General features: G+C 44.0%; 1 protein-coding gene across 1 annotated transcript; it reads left to right on the top strand.

Moving 5' to 3' along the window:
- Positions 1–5,076: 5,076 nt before the first annotated feature.
- On the top strand, positions 5,077–16,832 carry LOC148035336 (protein trichome birefringence-like 11). The gene is made up of 4 exons (XM_087680336.1): positions 5,077–6,138; positions 6,807–7,196; positions 7,801–7,959; positions 16,223–16,832. Exons 1-4 carry the CDS (start codon positions 5,420–5,422, stop codon positions 16,590–16,592), a joined length of 1,638 nt encoding a protein of 545 aa, XP_087536462.1. The 5' UTR covers positions 5,077–5,419; the 3' UTR covers positions 16,593–16,832.
- The last annotated feature ends 9,837 nt before the right edge of the window (positions 16,833–26,669 follow it).

The following is a 26,669-nucleotide window of genomic DNA, read 5'->3' as shown; positions in this document are numbered from 1 at the left end:
ATATAAGTCATAGTTTTGAGGCATGCAAACTATATAAATATTGTGATGAAATTGATATTTGTATGGCAAATATGTCAAAGCATGGAAACATTAAGGCTTTGTGATACGATAGTACTAGTAGGGAATGCTCTCTCTCTCTCTCTCTCTCTCTCTCTCTCTCTCTCTCTCTCTCTCTCTCTCTTCCATGTGGTAGGAAACACACCCGCCTCCCAAATCTAGTAGGAAATGCCCTCTTTTCATTTCTCATCCATGTTGTACATAATGGGCAATCTTTTATGGATGCATGTACATGGCTATGCACACATATGTCTTATCAATAAAGAAACTAAATCTTAAGTCGCTAGATATTTAAATATCTAGCCCATGCAAAATGCGACATGATGCACACCCTTTCATAATTTGCGAGGAAAGGGAAGTTTACTGCCATGCAAAAAACATGAAGTTATTAATGCACAACTTTGTGAGCTTCACAATGATGCAATTACTATAAATCTTAATTAACAATTGAGTGACACTAAAGGATGCATTGTTTGAAGGTTTTCCAAAAATAGATATTAAAGGTATGATTTGTTTGACTCACATACAAGCTACATTCAATATCTAAGACTTTGCACCACAGCTTCAAAAACAAGTATTGTTTGCTACGTGCAAATTGTGTTTTTTGTTTTATGAGAAAAGGGAAGCAACTGTAAAGGCAAAGCAAGCAAGGCATAGACCTGCGAGCTTTGCAATGATACCAACCACCACGTGAAGTATGGTGTTAGCCAAGTCTGCTAGTGTTAAGTATCATGCGCACGATGCATGAGAACAACCATGAACTACAATGTACCTCAGCTATTCGAGAGTACAACACAACAATGTCATCGAAGAACACAATTTAACTAGACTTGATAGATAGCATGTGTGTGAATCCTCGAGACTTGCTTACATCTTAGTGGAAAAGATTGTAAACGAGATGAATCTTATCATGATCGAAGGGGGGTCCACAAAATTTAAGAATTCAATAATTCTCTCGTTATAATTTTCCAATAAAATATCCCTTAGCTCTCCAAGGTGAGGTTTTGAAAATGGTTTGTGATGTTCTCCTTGGAGTGTCTCTAGTGTGGAGGGTGGGATGCCATTCATATAAGACGACTAACGTCCCCATCAGGAAGAGATGCCAAAACGAGCGAAAGTAGTTAATCATATGAAAATAAAGTACATTATATAATACATGTAAAGATTAACACCAGGATTCAGAGAAAATAGCTTTAAAGCAGATAATCTGCTCAAAAGATTAGAGAAACAACAGCCCGGAAGATTCTCGGCAGCGTGAAGAGTGACGTGTAAGGCGTCGGAGGAGGAGATTGTTACGGAATGTGAGAGAGACGTGAGACGTGGGGAGCACTGCTCTGTCTCGACTCTCCGCCATTTGATCTGTGGTGCTATTTGACCATTTCCGCCCTCCATTCACGTGCGTGTATTGTTGTGCACTCAGCACCGCTTCTTTTAGGCGTTCCGCCAGCATGTCAAATGTTGATCGGGGCCTCCAACGCACGGCACGGGCTATGCGTCCCTCCCCACTCGGGTAACCAAAACCCAACCCCACGTCCCTTGCAAGTTTATATATCGCACGGAAATTACCAACATCGAAATTCACATTACACCCTTTCCTTTGAAGTGGGACCATGATGTATCCTGCTGTGGCTCAAAAATGTCTATTTGCAACATCTATAAGGATAACCCTCGTAATTGAATGTAACAAACCAATGCATGTGTCATCACACTCTCACTTCGAGAATTGTGAAACTATTAGCAACAAGGTTGGTGCTATTAATCCCCAAGCTATAATAGAATGCATCGCAAAAGAAAGTAGATGTGCCGAATTCATGTCGCTTTTGCAAGTGCCTAGGATTCAAGCACTCTTGAAAACGCCTAGGATTCAAGCACTCACGAAACATGTATAAGAGTCTATCCCATGGATCATGGATGTGGACACCTTTTAAGAACTGCATGAGTAGTAATGTGTTATGTGAGTAAGGTCAACTTCTTGAGCAATGCTCTAGCCACTCTAAAAGTGGTAGTTTTCCTATCTAATTGACCAAAAACAAGTACTATGTTAGCGATATAGCTTCTCTTTAAGAAAATCCAAAACACCAACATTGTTGGTTCTTCCAAAGAGAGTAGCAGTTTTGCAAAGCCAAATGGATCTAATGACTATGGCTCTAAATACAACCCAAAGTTGGTAGTTAGCATCACTAAGCCACCCTTTGTCTCCAAGGAAAGCTTGCTTCTAGCTAACTAAACTATAAAGACGAGCCTTATCCATAAGGCTCATGGCATATATCTAGCTTTTTTTTAGTTTCTCTATAGTCCCAAAACAAGTGCTTTATAGTTTCATCTTTCCTTTCACAAAGTAGATAGACAAAGGGCAACATTCAAAAAATTGACTTTGTTTTTTGTGGGGATCTTTGTTGCAATAACTCTCCATAACATAAGATTTAGCATGAATGAAGGTGTTGTTGACCACACTCTCTACCAAGTCTTGAGTACTTCTCTTGACTCATACTTCTTCAGACTCTCTTTAGTTGTGCCTATCTAGTAGCTAGAGACCTTATTAAATTCCTTATGTATCTTTAGTGTGTTAGATGTCTTCTCTTTTGCATTTTGGAGGTACCTAAGAGGAGGGGGGGCCCTATTTAGATGTGTCACTCTAGGCCGATCATCTTTCACCCATTGCAATAGCTCAATTAACTAGCCTCACTCGTCTTCATTCAAATTGTCTCTATGTCCAACTACATCTATGCTATACCAATCAAGCCTATGGGGATTCCACATATCACTACATCACTTGATGCCTTTACCAAAGAGCCATTTGGATTTGGCTCTTCTTTAATAGGAGAAATTTAATTATGAAATGTCGTAGGCTAAAATGAGATCACTTGGTTTCATCAAGGATCAAACTTATGGACTAGGTCACTTGCCCAATGTAGTGATTTCAAAATCATCTACCATGCATCAACCAATTTCTAAGCTACTTGTGAAACTTTGATTTCTATATTGACACCATTGCAAAGAATAAATTCTAAGCATTGAGTCAACCCAAAATTCCCCAAGGAGCGTGATTTGCAGATGGAATGCTTCGTCATCCCACCCTAAGGCCAAGTGAGCCCAAGAGACTTAAAATTCATATATTTCAACCCAAGGTCTCCCTAACTCTTTGGGCAAATCATTTGGTTCCATAATATTGCACGCATGCCCTTGCGCCTCTATCATAGGACCAACAAAATTTCCTAATTATAACCTCCATAACTCTCTAGCTAAACTTACTAAATTGAAAAATTGATGCATTAAATATAGGACATGAGGGTTTAAATTGATTTGAGCATAGTTAATCTTCTTGCTAAACCTAGGTATAGATTGCTTCTTTGCTGAAGTTTAGACCTAAACTTAGCTAAGATCCGTTCAAACCTCTATTTCATTAAGACAACCACCCCTAGAGGCAATACAATTTGGATAGTACCATCCTTCTTCTCTTCTTTCCTTGTCTTTTTAGGATAGTTGTGTGCAAAATGGCTAGATTCTTGGCCATGGTATCACGCATCTAGAAACTGCAAAAATCTAACCTCACATATGATTTCAAATCCTTTGCTTATCACAAACTTCTAGAAACTTTGGGGGCTTCATTCTCCAATCCCACAAAATGAATGGAGAGGAGTGGGATATACAATATCTTTTCGAATGCTGAAGTGAGGCTTTTGACCTTCATTTCAAAGGTTGGGTGCAAGTTGGGGAAATGGATCCACATTGTGCATTTTGACAATAGAATTTCTTCAAGGGAAAAGGTTGTCAACCATAAGAGTGTATGCACCAATTTACCCCTATATCTAAGTGCACAAGTGAGTATTCGGCCTTGCTCCTTCGAGTTCCAAGCAAGGGTTGGTAAAACCATTTTTCAATAAACTTGTAATAGCATAGTGTGAGCTGTGAGTTTAGTAAGTTGAAATAAACCACCTACTGAATTCTTTTTCGACGGGCGCCTTACCCATGAAGCAAAAGAAAACATGAATAGTTGAATAATCCTAATACATAGTGCAAATCACCTCCATAGATAAGGGTATGTTTGTCTTGTGTACTTCTTTGCCCTAAGCCTCAATGGCTTCCTTTTTGGCACCATTAATCTTCAGCATGTTTGCATACAGGGCCCTCAAATGGTTTCAACATCAATAACCTTATCTTGAGATTGTAGAACATAGGTCTCTCTATCTTCATTTCTATCCCATCATCCATTCAAAGTGATTTGGCTCCTAACGTCGTCGAGCCCTAGGGACCATCTCCAACCCTTTTCCCTTACATGCATGCATGTACATGAAGGGAGAGAGAGCAAATGGCTATGGAGGTTCTTGCCAAACTAACAATTCTCTCAGAGTTGTCCAATAGAAGCTATATTGTGGACACAAAACATGTTTGTGTGCTTGACATAGGGCAATGAATTTTCATTCACAGCATTAGAGACATGTGCTTCAATGTTTATATAGTTTTGTGTGCTTGACCTAGGGCCTTGAACTCTTGTTAATAGTGTTTAAAAAATGTGTTGCAATGGCAAGGTGATATGTATCGATTATATGTGTGTATGCCATGTGTTATTTGTTGAGAGTTTGGTCATTGAGCTTCCAAATTACTAGTTTTGAGCTTAGAAATATAAGAATATAAGAATATTAGGTGTAAGACTATTGCACATCAGTGACTTTTTAAAAAAAATAATGTATTGGTAGAATGATATTATCAATCTTGAAAAAAAATGGGGGGTATATACAATTTACAAAGCCTATAGTTAGGCCGGTGTCAAGACATCAATGACTTTTTGGTGGGGTACTCAAAAGTTTGCTTAAGCATTTGTGCATTTATTGAAAAGTGTATACGCAAGGTATATCCATAGCCCATGCGCAACCCTATTTTTTTTCCTTAGTGTGACTTTGCCCTCATATGCAATGCATAAGATGGTGTTGCAATATCATTATGAAAGGAGTAACTCGATTACATGAGCATTTGCTATATTATTCATAGTTGTGTTACGAGTGGGAAGTTATTGAGATGAGTAAGGTTCTCTATGCCATGAAGATGAGATGTTGCTCGGTGTATGATGGCCTGGATACTAAGGCTGTGGACGTGGGTGGCGGGGGGCGAGGGCAAAGCAAGAAAGACATACGAGCACACAAAGCAAGGTGATCGAGGAGAGGTCGATAGTAAGGTGTGACCACATGCTAAGCGGGGCAAGGAAAAAAAAGGGACCAAGAAACAGGTCCACCATGAAAATATAGAAGCCAGTACCTACGAAAGGGATCGGTAGCCTAGTGGGGGGAGAGAGAGAGAGAGAGAGAGAGAGAGATGCCAGAGCGAGAGAGATGAAGAGAGAGGGGGAATTGGATTTGGGGGGGAGATGGAGCATAAGCTCAACCAAAGGAGGGCCTTGTTCCGGCAGAGAGCGGTGGCGGTGATGAAGCCGTATCAGCAGCAGGCCGTGAGGCTGCGCCTGGTACTGGGCTGCTGCCCTTGCGGCGTGCTGCTGTCGTCGGCGCTGGCGCTGGTGGTGTGCGTGGCCTACTTTGACCTCATCCGAGAGTATCTCTGGAGCTCCGGCGGCGCCCTCCTCGTCCTCAACCCGGCCGCCCGCCGGCCCCTCCCTCACCTCAACGCCGATCACCTCCCCCTCAATAACAATGTCATCCCCCCACAAGAACCAATTCCACCACCATCCCCCACTACTAACACTGACAGCTCCACCTCGCCCGCTCGCATTCCATTCAACAGTACAGCTCCGTCTCCCATCATCCGATCCCATCCGGATGTGAATTACTCCTCCCACATCATCATCAATCCCACGAGTAGCTCTCTTCCAAATGCATCCGGGCCATTGTCCAAGAAGCAGCAGCCCCCCACGACCGATAGCAATTTGGCCGAGAGGGTTACCAGTCCAGCTCAAGAGATCCAGCAATGCGATTTGTTTGCCGGCCGCTGGATGCGCGACGATTCGTATCCCCTCTATGAATCCCAGGATTGTCCCTTCCTCGATCCAGGGTTTCGGTGCCAAGAAAACGGTCGGCCTGACGTCGGGTACATGAAGTGGAGATGGCAGCCGACAGGATGCGACCTGCCCAGGTGCGCACTGCGGCCCTTACAAATTACAACTTACCCCCCTCCCCTCTTCTCTAACCCCGAGGAAACTAACTGACCCATTCCTCTCCGGGCCCTCTCCTCTCCTCCAACCCCCGAGAAAACTAACTGTCCCATTATTAACAGCTTCCTTATTATTATTAGCTACATCCTGATCCGGGGAAATGCTGACACGAAGTTATGTCCGGGAATTGCCATGTCGATCATTCCTGGGCAATTAACGGCAGTTGGGTCAATCCAAGATCATGATGAGCCCTCTGCAAGAGACCTATCAAATACCTAGCCTGTAGTAGTAGTGCCAATCAAGATCCTGAGCTCCAGCCTCCTGCCATGCCCCTGGCCTTACCTGCTACGTTCCGATGCCTATTGCGTGTGGTTATGTTATCGATATAGCTCTCTACAACTTCGGTTGCCTCTCGTCTCTCGAGCTTACGAGATCTCGATTGACACCTGTGTCAGATTCTGTTGGGAATAAGACCAGAGAAGATAAGGGGTTGTTTTCCGTACAGTGGATATAAATGAATGAGGATCCTCACTCGCACTGTGCACATTCATGGACGCAAGAAGAGCAAATTTCCGCTGCTTTTCTGTTTTAAATTTGGGTTTTTTTTTTGGCTGGCTTATTTTGTTTTGAAAGAAATTTGTGTGGACAGGTTGGATGCCAAGGCAATGCTGGAGCGGCTGAGAGGCTCTCGGGTGGTGTTCGTGGGGGACTCTATCGGGCGCAACCAATGGGAGTCGATGCTGTGCATGCTGGCGGGCGGGGCGCCCAACAAAGACCGCATTCGGGAAGTGAATGGGCAGCCCATCACGAAGCACACGGGCTTCCTGTCTTTCCTCTTCGAGGACCACAACCTCACCGTGGAGTACTACAGGTCCCCGTTTCTGGTCCCGCAGACCCGCCCGCCGTCCCACTCTCCACGCAACGTCTCTTGCGTCCTCCGGGTGGACTCCATGGACTGGGCCTCCCCGCACTGGGCTGACGCCGACGTCCTCATCTTCAACACGGGCCATTGGTGGAGCTACGAGAAGATCATGCGAGGGTATTATTGCTTTTGCTTGTTCAACTGGTTGCTCACAACGGAATTGGGACGCCTATGAAAAAGTCTCTCGCATCCGGTGTTTAGAGATACAGTAGCCTCTGAACGGTTCAGAATCAAGACCTTGCGTGCCAAATTAAATATGATCTCAATTGTCAATTTGATCTCAATTGTCAATTTTCAATGGAGTCGCCGCCGTTTCTTTTTCTTCGGGGGGAGGAGAGGGAGAGCTGAGAGAGAGAGAGAGAGAGAGAGAAAGGGAGCGCCGCGCCTTCTTACACCATCAGCTTCCATTTCTCCCTTAGTTTAGAGAGTCAACCCTCACGAATCAATTACACCATCCTTTTCGGGCATGGTCAGTTGACATACTAGTTGGCCTGGGCGGCGTTGCCTTGTGTAATAGCAAAACATTTCATGCGAGTGAAAAATAGCACTATTTCTAACAGTGTGGTGGTTTGAGTGTCCTCAACCTCCGTACCTTTTTGCATGTATGTGACATTATAGTTTTGGCCATCTAATTGGATTGCCGTCAAAAGTTGTGGGATCATTCTTAATTAAATGAGTAGTTAATAGTCTATTTTTGACTCTAACACTTCAACCATTTCAGGGGTTGCTACTTTCAAGTGGGAAGCGGTGTGAACATGAGTATGGGTGTTAAAGCAGGTTTCAAGCGTGCCATAAGAACTTGGAGGGAATGGGTGGCCCACAAAGTTAACCTAGCGAAAACAATGGTTTTCTTTAGGACTTACGCACCTGCTCACTTCAGGTACGGATGAGCACTATGATTTCTTAAACATGAATATAGTGGAAGTGTAAGAAGCAATGCATTTAAGCAACTATGATGGGCCTAGGAAATCCTCCTTAAGTTTCTCTTCTTAGCTTTGCATTTAGGGTTATGAGGTTCTATGGGTAGTTAGTTGTGGTATTTGCTCTAGTATTTGCTGTAAAATATTACACAGCGCAGCGAACAGAATCTGAGAAAGAGATAGAGAGTACACAACAGATAAGAGGAGAATCAGTAAAATTCTTTAACTCCAAACAACTGATACAAAGATGGCTCTGTCCACCCGTGCGCTTCCACTGAGTGAAGCTTAGATGGCGATCTAGACAGAAGATAGGCGAAGAGCTTAAGGCTAGCTGGAACAACAACTTTGACTGGGTGAAAGATGAGTGTGAGATGGCTGCGAAGGGGTTTAGCTTTTATAGCCCGCGTAGGTCGTTAGGTCGGCCTGCTGACCGACCTACCATATGAACCTCCACTAGTCGGCCAGGGAATATTCCAGGGAATATTCCCTTTACCATCGGGCCGGGGGCGCTGCCCCCGGACCCCCGCCAGGGGGGCCGCTGGCCCCCCTGGGACCCCCCAGCCAGGGGCCGCTTCCGCGGCCCCCGGACCCCACAATAGGGGCCCCTTTTAACTCCCTTACCACGCAACTCAATGCAATGTGCCTCGAGTTGCTACCAGCTTAACCACTCCGTCTAACCCAAAGATTAGACCCACAACAGTCACCTTTTTGCCATCCGGTCACATAGACCTCATCTGATATACAAGTCAGGACTCCACCAATGTCCGGGCTCACATTTGGCTTCTCCTCATAATGGGGGCCTTACAACTTTGAGCACCATGGATCATTGGTAGCACCTAATGAGGGTGGGGCATTGATCATATCTAACACCCCCCCTCAATGTCCACCCATAGGTGAACTATCTCCTCGGCCCAATGCCGAGTCTCTGAAGATGAACTTGAAGCAGATCCTTCGTAAGTGCTTTGGTGAAGATATCTGCTCCATTCTCCTCTGTTGGACAGTAGACCAATTCCACTATCCCATCCTCCATCAAATCACGCACATAGTGATACTGGATCTCTATATGTTTGGTGCGTGCATGAAACACTGGATTTTTGGCAATGGCGATGCAACTCTGATTGTCACATCTCAGCACAGTTGGTTCTTCATCCTGCACTCCCATATGCCATAGAATCCTTCTCAACCATACGGCCTCACATGCAGCAAAACAAGCTGCCTTGTACTCTGCTTCGGTAGAAGACAATGCCACTGTTGGTTGCTTCTTACTAATCCAAGAGAAAATTCCTGAACCCAAAGAGAAACAATAACCAGAAACTGACTTCCTGGAATCAATGTCTCCTGCCCAATCTGAGTCACAGTTCCCCACAAGAGAAGTTCCGAAACTGTATGTGATACCATAGTCAAGAGTTTTCTTCAAGTATCTGAGCACCCGCATCCCAGCCTTCCAATGACTCTCATGAGGTTTGTTTGAGAACCTGCTCAAAACACCAACAGCAAAACTGATATCTGGTCTGGTGTTACACAAGTAGATCAGACTGCCGACCAACCTCCTATACCTCCCAATGTCTGCTAATGCTGATGTATCCTCGACGGATAACTTTGCATTCACCTCCATAGGTGTAGCTATCTCCTTGCACTCGGTCATGCCAAATGCCTTCAAGATCTCCCATGCATACTTCTTCTGAGAGATGAAGATCTTTCCTGGCTCTTGCCAGACTTCAATCCCCAAACAATAGTGCAGCAAGCCCAAGTCTGTCATTTCAAACTCAAAACTCAAAGCCTTTCGAGTTTGGTTGATCATATCTTCATAGTCACCTGTAATAAGAAGGTCGTCCACATATAGGACAATCACTACAGACTTTTTACCATCCCTGTAAACATACAAGTTAGCATCTGAGGCACATCTTTTGAAGTTTAGGTTTAAAAAGAACCTATCTATCCGCTGGTACCATGCTCTAGGGGCTTGTTTCAGCCCATACAATGCCTTCTTCAGTTTACACACTTTGTTCTCAGAATGGGGGGCCTCAAACCCTGGTGGCTGAGCCACGTACACCTCCTCCTTGAGGTCACCATTTAAGAACGCTGACTTAACATCCATTTGGTACACTGGCCACTTCTTGTGGGCAGCCACTGCAAGTACCGTGCGAATAGTGGTCATTCTGGCAGTTGGGGCAAATGACTCTTGAAAATCAAACCCTTCAACTTGTGAAAATCCTTGGGCAACCAGTCTAGCTTTGTACTTTTCTAAGGTACCATCAGCCTTGTACTTTACCTTCCAGATCCACTTGGTGCCAATAATCTTCCGCTTTGCTGGCCGATCCACTAGCTCCCAAGTGTCATTCTTCATTATGCTGTCATACTCCGCCTGCATAGCAGCCTTCCATGATGGATCTGCAAGTGCTTCTTCTAAGTCAGTTGGCTCCTTTACTTCTCTCATAATCTCAACCATCAAGGCCATGTTGACTATGTGAGCAGAAGCCCTCCTTTGCTCCTCTATTCTCTGAGACCTCCTTGGTCCGTCTGCCTTCTCCTCAACAGATGCAGGCATAGGATTATTGTGGTCATAGAGCTGCTTCACCCAGCGCGGCAATGGCTTTTCCGGTGGGGTGATGTCAGGTTGGTGAACTTTTTCCTCATCATCTGAAGATGATGCTTCCTCCTCCTTAAGGATAGGGATAGCTCTCGGGACAGGTTCATAGTGGACTACTTCTTCGCTTGATGATAAAGTGGAAGACCTTGCCTTCTCCTCCTCCACTGTATGCGGCTCCTCCTTGAACACCACATCACGGCTCGCGATGATCTTCTTTGCCTCTTGGTCATATAACTTGTAAGCCTTCTGCTCATCACTATAACCCAAGAAGATACATTTTCTGCTTTTTGGTTGTAACTTGTTTCTCTTCTCATCTGGAACATGTGCATAACATTCACATCCAAAAATTCTGAAATGTGAAACAGATGGTTTCTTACCAGTGTAAGCCTCATGAGGTGTTTTTCCCTTGAGAGCCTTTGTGTAGCTCCGATTTAGAATGTAGACTGCAGTATTAACAGCTTCAGCCCAAAAATGGTTAGGCAATCCCTTGCCCTTTAGCATGCATCTTGCCATCTCCACAATGGTACGATTCCTGCGTTCCACAACACCATTCTGCTGAGGTGTGTGAGGCGTCGTCAATTGACGCTTGATCCCTTTGCTCTTGCAAAAGCCTTCAAACTCCTTTGAGTTGAACTCACCACCACCATCTGTTCTAAATTTCTTCACACTTTTCCCTGTTTCATTCTCAACAAGTATTAGCCATTCTTTAAACTTACCAAAAGCTTGAGCCTTATCACGAAGGAAGTACACCCACATCTTCCTACTGTAGTCGTCGACAATCAACATAAAATAAGAAGATCCCCCCAAGGCCTGTGTAGGCATCTTACCACACAAGTCAGCATGCACCAACTCTAGAGGAGCATGTGCTCTATTCTTGCTTTCTTGTGGAAATGCCTTTCTCTGTTGCTTGCCCATCATACAAGCTTCACATGGTTCCTTCAATTCAGTTATTGTAGGTAGGTGAGCAACCATACCTTGCTTTTGCATCTCCTTCAATACTGCAAATCCGATGTGTCCAAACCTTTCATGCCAAAGCTTACTTGTGCCCACTCCAGCGGTGGCTGTAAGAGCACTTAGCTCATACAGGTTGTTCCTCCTTTCTCCTTTGCCAACAATTGTGCCAGCACTATCAATAATTTCTGCACCTGTCTTCTTGAACCTCACTTCATGACCAAGATCAGTTATGGCAGCAACTGATAAGAGATTTCTCCTGATTTCGGGAACATACAACACATTTGAAAGCTTTTTTACTTCACCATTTGCAGCAACAAAAGAAATAGTACCTGTGCCCGCAGCAGGGCATTTAGCATCATTTCCAACCGTCACAGTGATGGATTCTTGTAGAGGCTGCATAGAACTGTATAGACCTTTCTTGTTGGTCATGTGACGGGAGGCCCCACTATCCAACACCCAAGAGTCAGTGGTAGATTCTTCTTGCGCCGAGGAGCACACTTCCTCAATGGTCGCCATGAATAATTCCAACTCTGCTTCAGCCGTATTGGCTGTCTCTTTCCCTTTACTTTTAAGGGTACCATTCTTTTCATCTGCCTTCTTGACACGACAATCTGCAATTGCATGTCCTTTCTTCTTACAGTAGAAGCACTCTCCTTGAAACTTCTTCTTGCCGCCCTTCTTCTTTTTGTCACCATCATTTTTGGTGGAGGAAACACCTTTGCCTTTTGCATTGGCAGAGAATGCAGCATCTCCATTGTTGCTTCCTTCTCGGGCTTTCAGCCTCAACTCCTCCTCCATTAATAATGCACAAAACTCCTCAAAAGTCAAAGCTTGAGGTCTCACCTGAGTATTAAGGGCAGTTACTAGTCCATCAAACTTTTGTGGACAAATCCGAAGACACCTCCGAGCTAGCTCTTCGCTAGTCTTTTGTATCCCAGCGCCAGCCATCTGGTCGCGCAGATTCTTAATCCGAGTGATGAATGCTTCAACCGTCTCTCCTTCAGCAAACTTCTCCGCTGCTAGTTGATTCTCCAAGTTTTGAATCCTTGTTTGGTTTCGTGTTTCATACTGACTCCTTAGTACATTCCAAGCCTCTGACGCTTTGGTTGTATGCTGAATCAGAGTCAAAACACTGTCAGAACAGCTTGTAACTAAGGCACACAATGCATCTGCATTCCTTCGTTTCCAAGCTCGTAGAAGATCTGCATTCGGAGGAATCATCACACTAGGATTTGATGGGTCGGGGGTAGGCTGTGGTTCTGCGTCAGTCCCCAGCACAGTCTCCAGAAGCTCATAAGAATCAAGGATAGTAGTAATTTTGAACTTCCACAAGGTGTAGTTTGTACCATCTAACTTGCCTTCGCTGAAGGTTGGTGGACGAATCCTCAGTGTTTGAATAGCCGGTACAGCAGCACCACCTCCTGCACCGCTTCCTGATGCGCCAGAACTGCTTCCCGGAGTCGACATCGTTTCTCTTTGCTGTTGAAGCCTTTGCCTCTTGCACTCTCTCCGATCTCTAGAGCCCCCTGGGCTCTGATACCATGTAAAATATTACACAGCGCAGCGAACAGAATCTGAGAAAGAGATAGAGAGTACACAACAGATAAGAGGAGAATCAGTAAAATTCTTTAACTCCAAACAACTGATACAAAGATGGCTCTGTCCACCCGTGCGCTTCCACTGAGTGAAGCTTAGATGGCGATCTAGACAGAAGATAGGCGAAGAGCTTAAGGCTAGCTGGAACAACAACTTTGACTGGGTGAAAGATGAGTGTGAGATGGCTGCGAAGGGGTTTAGCTTTTATAGCCCGCGTAGGTCGTTAGGTCGGCCTGCTGACCGACCTACCATATGAACCTCCACTAGTCGGCCAGGGAATATTCCAGGGAATATTCCCTTTACCATCGGGCCGGGGGCGCTGCCCCCGGACCCCCGCCAGGGGGGCCGCTGGCCCCCCTGGGACCCCCCAGCCAGGGGCCGCTTCCGCGGCCCCCGGACCCCACAATAGGGGCCCCTTTTAACTCCCTTACCACGCAACTCAATGCAATGTGCCTCGAGTTGCTACCAGCTTAACCACTCCGTCTAACCCAAAGATTAGACCCACAACAGTCACCTTTTTGCCATCCGGTCACATAGACCTCATCTGATATACAAGTCAGGACTCCACCAATGTCCGGGCTCACATTTGGCTTCTCCTCATAATGGGGGCCTTACAACTTTGAGCACCATGGATCATTGGTAGCACCTAATGAGGGTGGGGCATTGATCATATCTAACATTTGCTACTAGTAGAAAGAGGCCTAACTAAGGAGACAAGCTAGTGTGTGTAAATTGACTTGTTAGTAGGATATTTTCGTTGTGTTAGCAAGTTGATCAAATGGAGAAGGAGGGCTAATGAAGGAGATAGGCTAGTGTGTGTAAATTGACTTGTTATCGAGATGTTTTCATTGTGTTAAGAGGGTTTCTTGTAGCTTGATGGTTTCCCTTAACATTCACCTTGCATGTAGTTTAATCTACTAACAAAAGCCTATTAAAAGGAAACTCTATTGATGTTAGTGACCTTCTAGGAAGTAGACAAGGCATGGGCCAAAAGTTTATCTAAATGCATGCTCCTGCGCACTTTTGGTTTACAAGCCCAAATCGTAGTAACATCCAAATAAAAAAGTTGATCTCTACAAATATGATTATATTCCCATAGCACTACAAAAGTTGATCTTTACAAGTATGTCCATAATGACACATGTAGTACCCTATGTCTAGTGTGGAGTCTCGAAAGGTATTGCTCAAGGGCTTTTTGTTATGTTTATTAACCATATTCACATTTAGTTTTTTTTAAAAAGTACCCTCAGCCTTGTTTGCCTAAGCTTGCCAATTTTGGTGCAATCTAAAATATTTTGGTATTTAACTTCCATGAGGTCATTTTTGTCATGACATGAGTGGTACTACACCTCTATTAAATATTTGTGCATGTGTACATACATTGTCCTCATCCTCCTCTTGGACATGACATCACCCATGTCCACGTCACGTTTAAATTTTCTAGTAGAACCTTGGGACGATGCCTTTTTCTTCGTTCTGTTTTGGGTGTTGTGTTGGGTGATGATCGTGGTAACCAACACCTCTTCAAAGTTCACACCCGCCTTTCCTTTTCTCGCACGCCAAGGCTTTGCTTCAGAATGCAAGCACGTCTCCCTTCGAAGCTCTCGATGGAAAAGACAGGAGAATCTCCCATGATTCCTCCTTCCACTAATTTACAGCCTTCTCGTATCTTTGGGGATAAGTGGGAGATTTATGAGGCGAAGGAAGACCCAACCCTCCATCGGAAGGAGGCTAGCGGAGAAAGCATCGCTCTTGGAATCCGTTTCTCTCCAGCGTTCACGTGATTGAAAGCAGAGGTTACATCCCTCCGCTGTTAGCATTGTTGCTTGCTAGGGGCTCTACCATATGCCATTTGTTCCTCAAGAAGCAAGCAACCAGCCTTTTCCATTCCACTTCCAACTTTTAACTTTAGTGCTTGCAGTGATTACTCCAGTCTGTAGTCTCGCACTACCTGCTTTGCGCCCCCCGCCCCCCCCCCCCAATGATCTATCCCTCCAGCCTCCCCCCTACCGAATAAAAGTAACACAAAAGGTAAAGCTTCTCCGCCACAAGCATCACTAGATGAGTACGGAGTTATATCACTCAAATGTACATCCCTTCTTTTTATTTTGGGAGGGGGGATTGGTTAGTTCAGCAGCACTATGAACGGATCATTATTTTTGCATGTGCTATAGAAGTCACCACGACCTTAGTAAGATTACAAAATCTTATTATGTCTTGTTTAAGAGAAGATTGCATATCCAGCCAGGATCACAAGATCAATCAACAAGCGGCAACTCACATGGTTGGCTTGCGTTGCCTGCGTCCTAGAAGGTCGGCAGCATCCCCACACCTTAATAAAATATACGAAAAAGGCACCACATTACAAAAAAAATAAAGAAAAACGATCACGAGATAGGTCAAAGTGTTCTAGTAGTATTATCACATTAAATGCCAGTCTTGAGTACTTCCAAAGGTGCTCTTAAGAGACCCAAGTCTTATAAGATCAAGTTCTTATAGTGATGTCATATGTTCCATTAGCAATTATATGACATTTGATCTATTTTGCTTTGGGTTTTGTAAATCCAACTTTTGTCACATAAGTAGAATTAGGCAATAGTCCAAGGCTTAAAGAGGGTCAATTGTCAAGGACTTAAGCAAATAGATAGAGAGAGCGATGTTACAACCAAGGACCAAATTTGATGGCTCTCATACCTACTTTGATGCTGTCTCAATAGGGGATACTTCCTAATCAGATGAGGATGCAAAGGATTTACTTCCTCTTTCTCAAATTTTTTTTTCCAAAACCTTGCTTTAGGCTATAATTCCCATCAAACGAAGTTTTTTTTTTCCTTTTGGGGGTGTGTTTGTCAAACAAAGTGCGTGGTTAAAAATATTGTCTATCAATTGTGACATTATACATAACACACCTAAAATTTGTACATAGTTTGACTCAGCTGTCACATGAAATATTGGACATCGCGACAAGTTGTCACATTTAGTCCTTGTTCCAACCAGGCACTTGGAATTTATAACAGAAAGGAGAAAGTAAACAAAGAGTAGATGAGGATGAGCCCTAACAAGGTAAAACTTTGTTTTGACAGCGGAGGGACTTGGAAGACGGGCGGGACGTGCCACCAGGTGACGGAGCCGTTTTCCACGGGCGGACCTCCCTTTGAAGAAGAAGAGGAGCTGGAGAAGCCCTGGACCAACCCCGTGGTGGCGAGGGAGGTGGGGCGAGTGGGTCGGAAGGGGCGCGTGCGGCTGCTGGACATCACGCACCTGTCGAACTACCGCCGCGACGCCCACTCCTCCATCTACCACGTCGGCAGCGACGAGCCGCGACCCATGCACCGCCAGGACTGCAGCCACTGGTGCCTGCCGGGCCTCCCGGACACGTGGAACGAGCTGCTCTTTGCCAGCCTGCTGCAGGGCCAGTCTCAGCTGGCCACATCACCTGCCAGACTGGAATAATCTCTCTCTCTCTCTCTCTCAACATCATAGACAGTGGGCCCCGCATGCAGCCTTCAAATCTACGTTTGGCCCTGGGACCCGCAGATCCTTACCCACCATTATAATTTTTTCTTTACAACCTTTACAGTTACCCTTGTAACACTCCCCATATCCATTTTTCCCCCTCATTTATTACCAGACTTTGACCCACTTGTATAGCAACGGCTTGAAAGAACGACCGGAAAGTCTGTCTCATAATGAGTTAACTGCGAGTTGTAACGTGTACGGTGTCGCTGATCATAAATTCTTCTCACACATTTATTTTGAACACTAGTACAGATAGAGAAAATGTCGACGTCATTCCAGTTTCCATCGTGCTAATCGACGGTCCTCCTTTGGGGTTCTTTGTGTTTCGGAGGTTAGCAGCTCTCCATCTCCCTTAGCTCACTCTTGCCAAGCTTGCTTTTGATTTATCCCTGCCCGAACTTTGGCATCAACTAAAGTCCAAATTTTATCAACATGTTTGCAAAATAACAAAAAGTGAACCCCCCCCCCCCCCCTCAAATGTAAAGTTGCTCAAAGCCACACTTCCAATCAAGGGAGGGAAAACAAAGATATTGAAGCTCAAAAGGTATTGCAAGCCAAGCATACGAAACATCTATGTTAGTCATAGTAGCCTATTTGTCACCCAATTATTCAAGGGTTACTATTACAAGCACCAAGATATATGTCACTTGAGTACAATGGAAGTGGACTAAACATGTGTACCAAACAAGGCTATACACCCACCAAGTGGAGGGTTAAAGGTTTGTATCAGAACATGGAATGCATCATATTTTGTTATTGTGGTCTCACACAATTCGTGTTGCACTTGAGAGAGAGAGAGAGCTCTTATTTTTTGTCACCTTGTCTTGTAGCACCCATACAAAACCTCAAATCCCACCTCTTTCCGTATATTTGCATGGTCCTTTGACAACTTCCTTGCTACCCATAATATCACCAATTTGTTAATGCTTGTTAACCCCAAGTCGAGATGGCGGAGAAATGAAGGAAAAGGCAGAAAAAGATGAAAAAAGAGCAAAGACATGCAGGCGGCCTCTAAAGCTAAAGTGGGGTAAAAACCGCAATTTTAATTGAAAGGCGCCTCAAAAAGCTCTAAAAACTCTTGTAAAAAAGTGCAAAGCTTCATCTTGTGCCAATTGTAAAATATTAGATGGGTGTAGGTTAGAGGCATAAGGCTAGAAGAGGGAAATAGAGAAAGGACCTTGCCACAATGGTCGGTCATGTAAGAAAATGATGGGTGTCCATGGGAATTTAGGGTTTGTATATAAAGTTCAAAAAGTGAATGAGAGCTCATTCTTTTGGGGTGTGGCTAACAAGAGTTCTCTTCCTCTTCTCTTCTTCTCTTCTCTTTGCTTGTGTGTGCTCTTGAGAGAGAGTGTGTGAGAGTGTGAGGGAGTGAGTGTGTGTGGGAGTGAGGGATCAAGAGGGTGAAGCTCTTCACCATCTCCTCTTCTCTTCTTGTCTTGTCTTCTCTTCTCTTTTCTCGCGCGTGCAGTTATGGTGGATGGAGCTTGGAGGTGGAGGCTTGAGGATGCTTGAGCTAGCATCTAGGATCGTGGAGCTACCAACGTGTGCGAGAGAGGAGGCAACTCATTTCGGCATCGAGGTAAGCTCACTACACTTGTAGGATCGACAGCGCGTCGGCCAGGTAAGAGATAGCCATTAGAGCTCGCTTGAAACGCTTGAAACAATAAGCATTCAGTGGGTCTTGGCGTTTGAGTGAAAGCTCTCACATTTTGATTCCGTGCCGGGACCAACGGATTCAAGCTTGAGCACTTGTGCGCCTCATATCGAGCATCGAAGTAAGGGATTCATCCCTGAACCGGAGCTTGAGATAGGTAGGAAGTTGGGTTTTTAATCTTCGAAGCAAGTAAGTATTTTGGGTTATTTTGTTAGTTTGATGATTGGAAAACATGGAGAAATCATTTTAGTTTTTTGCTTTCGATTCTTATTGCATTTAGCGTAGGTTAGGATTAGGAAATCAAATCGGAAAAGGGTAGGTTTACTATTGCAAAACAGGGCAAAACAGAGCACAAATCATACAAAAAATGGCAAAAAGATTGCTTGAGATGCTTAATGTCGGCAAGTGAGTGGTTGCGAGTATCCAAACCTTACTCGGGAAGGGGTTTAAGAGCCAAGAGGCCAAGAGAGAGCTCATTTGCAATCCTTGCAATGGAGTGAGAGAGAGAGAGAAAGAGAGAGCCTGCGGAGAATCGATTCGATCTTGTTGCCGGAGAGCCTACTGATCGCTTTAGATATATCAATTACTTTCCCTTGCGCCTTAGTTGTGATCTGGAACGTTGTGTGTGAAATGATTAGCTAAATCGTTAGTTTCAATTAAAATAGCCTTGACGCTGCCTCATCGCGTGCAATTCGGTCCATCCGAGTGGCCGGTTTCTAGACTGAGTCCCAGATTCGGCCCTTAGCCCTTGTCTTTCGGCCGACCCGGTCTAAAACCCTACTCGGCTCGTCCAACTAGCATCACTCGATTCCACTTACAAACTCGGCCCTCGGCCAACCATCCCGCTCGGCCCTCGGCCTGGGAAAAATTCGCCGGGAAAAATTTGGCCCTTGGACAAGCCTGATTCGGCCCTCAGTCCATGTGCCTCGATCGTCCGAGTAGACTTCCTCGGTTCGTCCGAGTGACCCCGTCCGAATGGACCTTTTCGAGTCGTCCATTCGGCCCTTGGCCTGTGCGCCTCGGCCCGTCCGAGTCACCTGCTTGGCCCTTGCAATTCGGACAAGTTGAGTCGAGTATGAACTTTTTCAAAATTTCCAGAAATTTGACCAGACCTAGCTAGAGCTTAGCTGCACAACCTGTCGTGAGTCCTCCTAACGCTCAGAAGTTGATTCTAGCACAAGGAATAGGCAAAATCGTAAGGCGCAGCTGCTTAGCAACTTGGGTAGGCTGTCACGAGATCTAGAGTCTTAGAGACAACCCGCTGAGCCATAAACCCTAATTGGACCAAGACCGAGCAAGGCAACATGGCAGGAAAACCCAAAACCTTGTCAAGACGGCTAGAGAATTGATCGACAAGCCTACCAGGCCCAAAACGAAGCAAGGGTGCATAAGTCGCTTAGATATTGTTTGCCACACTCACCTTGAATTTTTGCACTTGAAGTATACTTAAGGAAAACTGAAAGCCTGATTGAGCACAAATGTACGGGAAGGAACACACACACTAAGAGGAGATAAATTGAGGATTGTATTTAATAAGTCAAGAAACTCACTCAGACAAACAAGTCAAGGAACCCACAAATAGGAGAAGACCCAAAGACAAACAAACTATCGACGCACGGAGTAGGACCAAGCAAGCGGCGCCAAAGAGGTGGATTTGACAAACTTACTCAACCTGATCAATAGCTTGGTGGAGCACAAGAATACGACGATGGCAAAAGAAAACCTAGACTGCAGGCCGAATGAGGAACTTGACTTAGGAGTCTTCCCAGAGGCGATTCAGCAGCTAGTTAGTAGCTACGATACGCACTCCCAATATGAGCACCGCGGCAGGATAATAGATGCTATCATCGCAGACTTAGAAGAGGAGAGGAAGCTAGCCCACAAGGCACTACAAAGCATAGTAGAGTACAACAAAGACTAGCAGGCTAGGAGCCAAAGGCAAAGCACAGAGTTGCGCGAGGTCCAACGGGTGCTGAACCTAGCCGGTAGAAACCGAACTGATCATGAGAGAGCCGTGGAAGGAGACTTAACGCTGAGAGAGCTTCTCATGAAGTGCTTGCTAGACAACACAACAGTAGAGCAAAGTGTCGCAACACTAGCGACATCACTACTAGCAGGATTAGGAGCAAACCAAGGCTCCAAGAGCTAGTCCAAAATCCCAATCGTTGCAAAGCAGCTCGACAAGTACCAGTCCCATGATGATGATCCATACTGTTGCATAGAGCAATTCGAGCAAGTCTGTGAAGCCAACGGCCTCACCGACCTGACTTAGCGCTCCCAAGCGTTCGGGCTCTGCTTAGGTGACAAGGGTAGGACTTGGTATACGAGTTTAGATGCTGCAAAGCGAACCAACTTTAACGGCCTCAAGAATCTCTTCATCAAGAGATTTGTCGAGCCTGGATACTCCGACAATTTGCTAGTGCGATTGATAAATGTCAAGCAGAAGGAGAAGGAGGACATTCACGATTACATAACCCACATGAGGAGTCTCTTTAAGAGAATCCCTACGGGCGAACAACCAACTGAAAGGCAGTGTCAACTATATTCATCAGCAGAATTTGAAATGGAGAACTGTATAAGGCTTTGGCAGGCAACTCAAGTTTGCAGCGAGACGCGCTAGCTAGGGTTTTTGAGGAAGCCATCAGAGTTGGCCACCAGCTAAAAGAGAGAAGCTCTAGGAGCTTAAACTCAGAAGAAACCAACTCGCGAAGCTCAGAGAGAGTTTCAACCTCTAGCGAACAATCAGGCCTAACTATCTAAGATAAGGGGAAAGCCATTGAGACAAACCAGGACTTGGGTGATGTTAAGATGGAGATAGCCAAGCTGCAAGACATGCTGAAATGACCAACACGCCCACACGTCCAATGCGTGTACTGTGACGGAAACCACTTGCCAGCAGCTGAGTGTGAAGACCCTAGGTTAAGAGCTTTGCACTAACTGCAGTAGATTCGGTCACGATGTCGCGCATTGTAGATTACCAAGAAGGCTTCCGTACTCGCAACCATACGGTTAGCCCTACCTAGCGAATAGGCTGTAGCCATTCTTCGGAAGAGAAGCCCCATTGGCCCTTCCTATGCCTAACGACATTAAGCCATCTGTTCCTAGGATGGACATAAATCCTACAAGCATATCTAAACTGCCTGGTCCCTATGTGACCCATCCACTGAGTGACGCTCCAGTCCACTATGTGGAAGAGCCAAACGAGGAAGAGACTTACGTATACCCTTATGTCTGGCACGATGACGAGGGCAACACAGTCCTTATGGACTATTAGCCAATACGAGTGATGGAATTAGGAAGAGGACGAGGTAGAGGCCTAGGAGGGCATACGTAGGATCCAATCACTTGTTGGACTTGTGGTCACCCAGGGCATGTCTCATCACACTACCCTGAGAGGGAGCAATAGAACAAAGACAAAGTTGACCTAAGTGCATTGAGTGCAGGATCACACATCTCTTCGTTGAGCGAAAACCATCTTCGAGTTTAGCCAACGTGCCATATGTCCCATTGGGGTTGTTTAGTGTCGAGAACCTCGATGGGGAGGCCACATCTATCCCATTGCGGGTCATGACTCGTGCCCAGACAAAGCAGGCAGGCATATCATTGCCAGGGCCTAGCAACCTCGATGCAGCATCGATAGGGAAGAAGAGCTGTAGGCAGAGAAAGAAGAGGCTTGAAGCTAAGGTTACACTGAAAACTAAGAGTGCTACTACTCTCCCTGCTGGAAAGAAGGTCACTGATGCAAAGGCACAAGCTTTAGCCCCTAACACGGTCAAAAAGGGAAGTGCTAAGATAGGGGAATACCCACATTCGAAGTGCCAACTAGAGGCCATAGAGAAAGTGAAGGAATGGGTGAAAGAGACCCAAGAGCACCTAAGGGATGTTGAGCCCATCCTAGAGGACGAGATCAATGATCTCTTCAGCATAAGTATGCCAGTCTCACCCCCTCGGACCAAAGTCGAGGGATGTGATCACACCACAAGAAGTACCGCTTAGGCCAAGTCTTGATACTGCAGGCTCGCAAATCAGTCATCACGGCCATTGGCCAGGACAATCTGGATCAAGAGAGAGACGAGCAACCAACGACCTCCTTACCATGCTAGTGACCACACCTGTGACGCTAAGTCTGGGAGACTTGCTTAAGCATCATCCCATCTTATGGTAAGACCTGAGATATTGGGTTGAAGGATCACGAGAGCAAGATGCTGATCTACGTGACCATGATGCAGAGACACAAACACCGACTCTGACGCTGCACTCTGTGCTAAAGTCCTTGCATGTTAATGCCTTATAGGAGGGCACTGAGATGCATGCAGTCTTACTGGTCCTAGCCCTAGGCGACACAATGAGAAAGGGGATTGTAGACATGGGAGTTGGGGTTAGTGTTCTTAGCCACGTAGTGCTTCAGACTTGGGCAAACCCACTTGTTGAGACTGCTAAGTTTAATGTCACACTAGCAAATGGTATGAGAGTGAAACCATTCGAGGTGCTAAAAAACTTGCCAGTGAAAATCGTAAGTTCCTATTAGGCTCTACATCCGTGTTTTGTGATATTGTGCAGATCTCAATATCTATCCATCCTACATATATTCTTCATACATATATCACAATGCTTTTGAAGGTTGAATATCAATTTTTAGCTGAAAAAACCTTGTCAAACATACTAGGCTTTTTTATTGCAATTGATTGAAACACAAATTCTATTTTTGTATAATGGTTCACTACATAGCTACAAAGTGTAGATAGAAAAAAGCAAGATATTCCATTAAATATGCCAATCTAAAGGATTATGTTTATAGAGAAACATTGAATAACCTTTTTTATCTCACAATAATCTAGTAGCATAACCAAATTGTGATGTTGAGCACAACCTAAAAGATCATAGACTTTTGAATGAAACTATTTGTTTTCTCGAGAGCTTGGAAGGTTTTGTTAATCGATGGCAATGGCTCAGTATCTTTAGACCCCCCTATAAATGAAACTCAATCCACCCTCAACTAGAACATTTTTTAATTAAAAATTGTTAGTTGCTACTTCAAGCTCCAAAAATTGAACCTCCTTGAGATGCTATATTATAAAATAGGAGGTCTCTTATACACATAGCAAAAAAAACCTTATTTGACTTCATGGGCCTGGCAAGAAAGCCTTGAACTACTTCACGTCAAGAATTGAGATCAACTTGGTAGAATTGATTTGCAAGTTTCTCTATACTTGTACACTTATTCATGAAGGCTTTTCTGTGGAGGTAAGCAAACACTTTAGTACCATGAAGCAAGTTTTAAACAACAATAGTTCAAACTTTGGTGATGAAGTGCGCTATGTTAATGATACATATCGAAGGTGTTGTAAAGTTGTACTTGATGGAGTTAGATGGCATAAATCTTTGATCACACTGAGATTATGACTATACATGACAAAGGAATGTAAGCTAGGGGTCATGGACAAGTTCACTCATAAACAAAAATTTCTATCTTTCTAATATTAGAAGGGATTGAAGCTCCTAGCATATCTCACATGAAACTCAAAGTCTAGTAAAGCAATATGAAAATTGAAGGCTTAAACTTGCAACATATATTGCAAGGCTTCCACCTGTAGCTTTCAACAATAATCAATGTGATTATTAGTACTAATTAGTAAGAAAACTAGCACACAAGGCATCACGATTAATATTTCTAGCCAATGTAGCTTTATCTTTTACTTGAAGAAGCTCATTTTTCTTTAGGGGTATACATAACGTAAATAGAGCTATATATAATATAAATGACAACTATCTTTACCTTGCACAAGTGAGGTTCAAGAGATTTTGTAGATTTAGATGGAGCTTTCATCTATGCACATTTAGACAAAGCTTTCTTGATGAATCGTCCATCCCAAGAATAAATAAATCAAAGAATTGCATAATTATGTCATTGACATATTTATACTTAGCTTATATGAATACCCTTCTTGTTTTGCAATGATGATAAAAATGATTATACTACAATAGGAGTGGTTCTTCCTATAAGCACAATGGTGGTAGTTCTAGGACAATGTGGAGGAGTGCACGCTCACTAATAGCCATAGTGATAGAGGGTTGCTTAAGTTTTGAGAGAGAGAGAGAGAGAGAGAGAGAGAGAGAGAGAGAGAGAGAGAGAGAGAGAGAGAGAGAGAGAGAGAGAGAGAGAGAGAGAGAGAGAGAGAGAGAGAGAGAGAGAGAGAGAGAGAGAGAGAGAGAGAGAGAGAGAGAGAGAGAGAGACCCTCTGAGATACCTCAAAGGTGCATAAGATAGAATGATAAACTCAAGGTTCATATACAATCCACTTCAAGGTGCCATTGGCACAAATGAGCATGAACTATTAAGACTATAAGAGTTACTATATAAGTTAATGATCCTAAAGTATCCTTAGGCTTAGCGAAATTCTCTTCAAGTAGCATGAACTATTAAGACTATAAGAGTTACTATATAAGTTAATGATCCTAAAGTATCCTTAGGCTTAGCGAAATTCTCTTCAAGTAGCATGAACTATTAAGACTATAAGAGTTACTATATTCTATTCAAGTAGCACAACCCCATCCTTAGCCTCACTCCTCTCCACATGTTCTAACAATTATTCCTCAATCTCCCCATGCTCTTCTCCCACTCTGCATCTTTTGATGACTAGTCATTGATCTCCATACACTTTTTTGATGATCATTGATCTAGTGTGTGCATCACTCTATTGTGTGCGTGGTGCACACACATGTGTACATGCGTGTGCACACACATACACACACATGCACACACGCACACACATTTATCATAACTCTAATACACATTGTTGTGATCCAAAATTTTTGGTCCTTGTTAGTGAAAAGAATGACATCACTTTTACACATGTTCACAAATGAATCCATCAATATTAACATCATAAAAGTTTGGAATAGCCCATATTGCTGCCCATTTGACATGAATCTGGCGTCAAGTTAGATTGAATTAATTAACAACATAGATACTACCATTAATTAATCCATAGCCTCAATAAGAAATACACATTGCAGCAAATGACATATATATTGTAAAAAATGGAATACACATTGTAGTAAGCAAGGTATGCATGTTTCTTGAAAAACTTATATTGCATGAAATATATTTACAAATCTCATGAGAAATTTGATAGACAGAGAAATGCAATAAGTACTAAAATGCCAAGAAAACAATGGGAATCTCTAATTTGAGGTCTCCTCCCATAGTAGTTTCCTACCTTTATCTTGCACCACAAAAGAAAATACAAAACAAGTTATTTTTTGGACTTCAATATACTAAATAAGTAATGCCAATTCATTAAGATGATAACGTGTCTCACCTGCATGATCCCACAAATGTTGGGGGTAAAGGCATTTGTGCCTAGCTACCCGTGTGTTACTACAGTGACAATACCCACATATGCACATTACAGGCAGCAGCAGGCGCCCATCACTGTCACTTCATTCTTTATTATTTCAGTGACATTTGAATAAAGGGAAGGTTAGCCACACATTGTGACTGTTGGAGTTCCTACATCTTGAGTCTCTCTCACTTAGTCTCTTGATCCATCCGCCATAGCTCATACCTCTCTTGCTTCTGCTTGCTCATGCTTCCACTTGGGCTTCTCCCTTCAACTAATATGAGAGCCTTCTTCTCCATGAGCTCGAGCTCAATCTAGCATTGCTTCAGCTCTCATTCGAGCTACCTACAACATGGTTTCACCATTGGCAGCCATAGCTTCACCTCTTGAGATTCATATTGAGCTCTCATTGCTCTAGGAATTCTTAGACCTGTTGGGGCCATCTCAAGCTATCCTTAATGAGACTATATTAAGCTTATTTTAGGGAGTATTCAACTTAGTATTCAAGGCTAGAAAATACCAAAATGGTTTTTCAACTGTGGCCATTTTCAAGCACTTGTGCTTGCTCAACCACTCCTCGGCATTGGACAAAGGCTTTAGCATTTTTTACCACTCCTTGCGGCATTGATTGTTAACATTGAGCATTGGTTTTGAGTAATTGAGCTTTAGCTATTAACTATGCAAATAGGGCAGCATGCAGTCATAAAATAGAAATAACCATATTTTTAATGTTTGGAGCTCATATATGCTTTTTGAAACGTCTATGTACCTATATTTTGTTGCTGAATGCTTGGGGGATTACATGCCATTGGTTTGAGATGCTATTGGACTGATTTGAGCACTCTTTTAGCTCAATTTTCTCATAGTTGTCATAGCAAGGCTAAATGCTATTTATTTGCGAAACGCCATGCTCTTGGCTTATGTGATGCTCCTGAGATGCTCATTTGATGTTGGACACTTGAGGAATGTTTAGCCAATGTATTGAAATGCTTTTGGACTAATTTGAGCCCA

Source organism: Lygodium microphyllum, chromosome 6 (genome assembly GCF_053477565.2).
Source record: "Lygodium microphyllum isolate KBCC chromosome 6, Lygodium_microphyllum_v1.1.10, whole genome shotgun sequence".
In the NCBI taxonomy this organism is placed as follows: Eukaryota; Viridiplantae; Streptophyta; class Polypodiopsida; order Schizaeales; family Lygodiaceae; genus Lygodium; species Lygodium microphyllum.
Note: the sequence above shows the minus strand (reverse complement) of the source record. Positions and strands in the feature narration are given on the sequence as shown.